The sequence below is a fragment of the Populus euphratica genome, unplaced genomic scaffold (genome assembly GCF_000495115.2).
Source record: "Populus euphratica unplaced genomic scaffold, PopEup_1.0 scaffold342.1, whole genome shotgun sequence".
NCBI classification, from domain to species: Eukaryota; Viridiplantae; Streptophyta; class Magnoliopsida; order Malpighiales; family Salicaceae; genus Populus; species Populus euphratica.
The window spans coordinates 188,577-192,043 of record NW_011500234.1 but is presented as its reverse complement, the minus strand read 5'-3'; the positions used below and the strand labels follow the sequence as shown (position 1 = coordinate 192,043).

The 3,467-nt window shown below is 33.7% G+C and overlaps 1 protein-coding gene across 1 annotated transcript; it reads right to left on the bottom strand.

Moving 5' to 3' along the window:
- Positions 1 to 2,125: 2,125 nt before the first annotated feature.
- LOC105112484 (uncharacterized) lies at positions 2,126 to 3,079 on the bottom strand. Its single transcript, XM_011008192.1, has 2 exons — positions 2,339 to 3,079; positions 2,126 to 2,287 (listed from the first exon to the last, which is right to left on the bottom strand). The coding sequence occupies exon 1, from the start codon at positions 2,999 to 3,001 to the stop codon at positions 2,390 to 2,392; it is 612 nt and encodes a 203-aa protein (XP_011006494.1). The 5' UTR covers positions 3,002 to 3,079; the 3' UTR covers positions 2,126 to 2,287; positions 2,339 to 2,389.
- Between the last annotated feature and the right edge of the window lie 388 nt (positions 3,080 to 3,467).

The window sequence follows — 3,467 nt, the reverse complement described above, 5'->3', positions numbered from 1 at the left end:
GACCCTCAACTTCTTTTCTTCCCCCACCCCCCTAAAAAAAAATGGTAATTAATTTTTTACCAGTTAACAGGGACAATCCTTATTTTTTTTGTCAAAAAAATGTTGCTTAGATGAGATTTAACTCGTGACCTCAAAGTTATGAGCTTTGAGAGCTACCAAGCTGCTCTACCCCACGTGAGGAAGAGAAGAAATGGGAACTAATGGACAAACAAGGATTGAATGGAACAAAAATGTTGTATTTCTTGGTAGATCATTATGGATTGGATTATGGATTGGATTAGTCTTTCTGGTAGGTATTTTTAATTCTCTCTTCTCTTGAACCCAGATAAAAAAAATAAAAAAGACGCTTCCCCCAATTCTTTAGAGTTGCAAGATGCATTTAAATTCAATAAAAGTCCGCAAAATTCAAAATACAAAATAAATAAATAAATAGAGGGAGGGGTCAAACTTTCTTATAATTTTATGTAATTTGTAAATGAAAGTAAATGTAAAATTAAGTGTAATTTAATAAAATAATTATATTATTAGAAAATCTTTCTAAATTCTAATTTAGAATAATAAATTCTAAGGAATTCTAAATGAATATAAATTTGAATTCTATTAAAAAAATGGAATAAAAAATTAAATATATAAATGATATAAATATATAAATAGTCTAAGAGTGATTGAAAGTATCTTAATTTTTTATATGTCACTTCCCCTCTTTATATTAGATTTATACCGAGTTTATACCAAATATGTTTATAGGTTTTGCACTAATTTAAATCTTTATCTTAATACAGCATGTAAAAATTTATGTACATATCAATTTTCTGGTATCTTACATCAAGGAGTTATATTATAAATTTTGCAGTATCAAAGCTTTTTTCAACTTACTCCTTTCAAGTAAAATATTTTTTACATATTTGATTATGATATTAGTAACTTCATTTACATTAATTAATAATTTCCAACCAAAATATTTTCTCACTATAATCATTGGAAATTATTGATCGAAAGCTTTTTAATGGTAATTTTGTTGGTATTAAAAAATTTTCTGATAATATATTATATTATGAGACTTTAAGGAAGGTTGTAATAGTTATTTAAAAAATAAGTGATGAAGAACCCAAATTTTGTGAGGGAAGCAGTCAACAGTTTGAGAAGATATGTCTATTTCTTGATGATTTAACCAATTTCTGCCGCAATGGTTAATTAATATGTCTATATTTTATGTTCTATAATTAAATACCAAAGCAGGTACATCAAATGCCAATTACAGTGTTGCAAATAATTTCAAATTAATTGGACCCCAGGAAAGGGACGAGCGGATGTCCATTTCTTGATTTTAAATTATGTCAAGCTTGGGACGCGGCCTATCATGGTTGGATCTTCAAAAGTATGATAAGTACATCGCAAAGAGTCAATAATTTATGTCAACTTATGTGGAATACATGCATTATTGATCTCGTAAAATTATTTTTAAAAATAACAGTACTTGCCCGATTCGCTAATATTTTTATCATTCAAGATTCTAGTTTTGCTACGCAAATCATATTCAAATATAGATGAAAAATACTTGACGTAATTATTTCTTTCACTAATTAGAAAATACCCATGTGTTTATCATCAAATGCAAAATTAATCAACAATAACACCCTTTACAATTCACAGTGCTATTCCAAATAATGTTGTAATAAATAGAATTCTTGGATCTGACTCTGAATTCAATCCCCAAAGTGTAACAAAAGAGAGAGAGGGAAAGTTCGGGGGCCATAAAGAGCCGACACAGTGCTAGTAAGGTTACTTTAACGTAGCGGAATCGTATCAGGACAGGCAGTTAGTGCATTTGATGGCAAGGCAGTTAAAGCAGCTTAGACCCAACATTATTTACATACACGCAGAGAGCCTCCATAGGCTGGAAGGAAAGAAAAAAGAAATTCCGATTATTTCTTCCTAATTAAATATTATCCATAAAGGTAAGACTTACTGTTGAAGAAAGCTATGAAAATTGTGATTCGTGAAAAAACACTTCTTTTTTAAGCTCTTTTCATATCAATATTAGGTTTGTTTCAATCTTCTGAAACATCATAATTACTGATTTTTTTAAGCCAAAATTCATTAATAAATGATAAACGACTCTAAAGAGAGGAAGATACTAACTAGGAAGCATTTAATTCCCTGAAATATACACCTCGATCGCTCTTATTCCGTATACGAACCTTCTTCATCAACAACATTACAAGAAACAAAACAACCTTAAATGGACATTTATGAGGCAAACATTTATTGTTCTATCATCAACTATTTATCAACAACAATTTATGAGGCAAACATTTATTGTTCTATCATCAACTACATATCAACAACAACGATGATAATTAACAAGACTATAGCTCCTGCATCTTAATTAGCCACTCGTTCTCCTTTGCTGCCTCAATTCCTTGTAGAACTTCTCGATAAACTCTTCAGCTTTTTTGTCCACAAAACCATTATCATCATCAACATCTCTCAATGGAAACGGTGAGTCCGTTATCCTCAACTGCCTCACCATTGGACTCCTTCCAAACCCTGGCAACAGTGGGGACGCCTCCACAGGCAGTACCACTTCATTGTTGTTCAGCATCTCCAAAGCCAGCTTCACAGCACTCATGGTCACCATGTCATGATCATCGTGAGCTGGTGGTGCGTTGAATGCACATGGAAAGAAGTTATTGTAGTGATGGTGGTGGTGACGACGCTTGCTGATATGGAAGGGGAGCGAGTATGTGGGAGTGTTGCTACAGCTGAACTCATACTCGCATGGTGCGGATGTGAATGAGACCTTGCGATGGTCATTGTGGTGGTGATGGTGGAACATGAGATTACCTATGGCTTTGCATGCAATCTTGTTACCACGTTTAAGCATCATGTTGAGATCAACCAAGAGTTTTCTCTTTGATAAACCCTTTCTTATCATGAAGAAGATAACACGTACTATGCCCCATGCTCTTTTGGCTATCACTGGTAGATGGTGTTCCATTGCAGTTTATAATTTTTGTTCCTTTTTGAGAGAGTTTCCCTCTTTTTTCTGAGGAGTTTCGAGAGAGGGGGGGCGGGGGGGGGAGGATATTAGTTTTGGGACGAGAGGGAGAGAGGCGAGGTGAGGGGCTATATAAAGGATGCAACCAAGCAAAAGGTTGTCCTTTTGATGTGCACTAGAACAACCAATGGGTGCGCGGACACTTGGAATTATCTAGGGCTTAACCATTATGGGCCGACCAAATCTTGTGTGAAAAAGCACGTGCGCCACAAAAGTGGGACCCATTCTTCTAAAGATTTGGTTTAGCGCGGCACCTCCAGCCTAGTTTGTTTTTGTAATATATATAAATTGGATGCTATTGTGTTTCAAAGAAAGAAAAAAAAAGTCAAAGACCGGAAAGTTGTAAATTATCGGATCTAATAAAATAGTTATAACTTGAAAAGTAACAGAAGAAAATCATAAAGTT

Excerpts from the sequence above, each read along its gene's own strand:
- LOC105112484 (XM_011008192.1), bottom strand. The coding sequence starts at position 3,001 with ATGGAACACCATCTACCAGTGATAGCCAAAAGAGCATGGGGCATAGTA.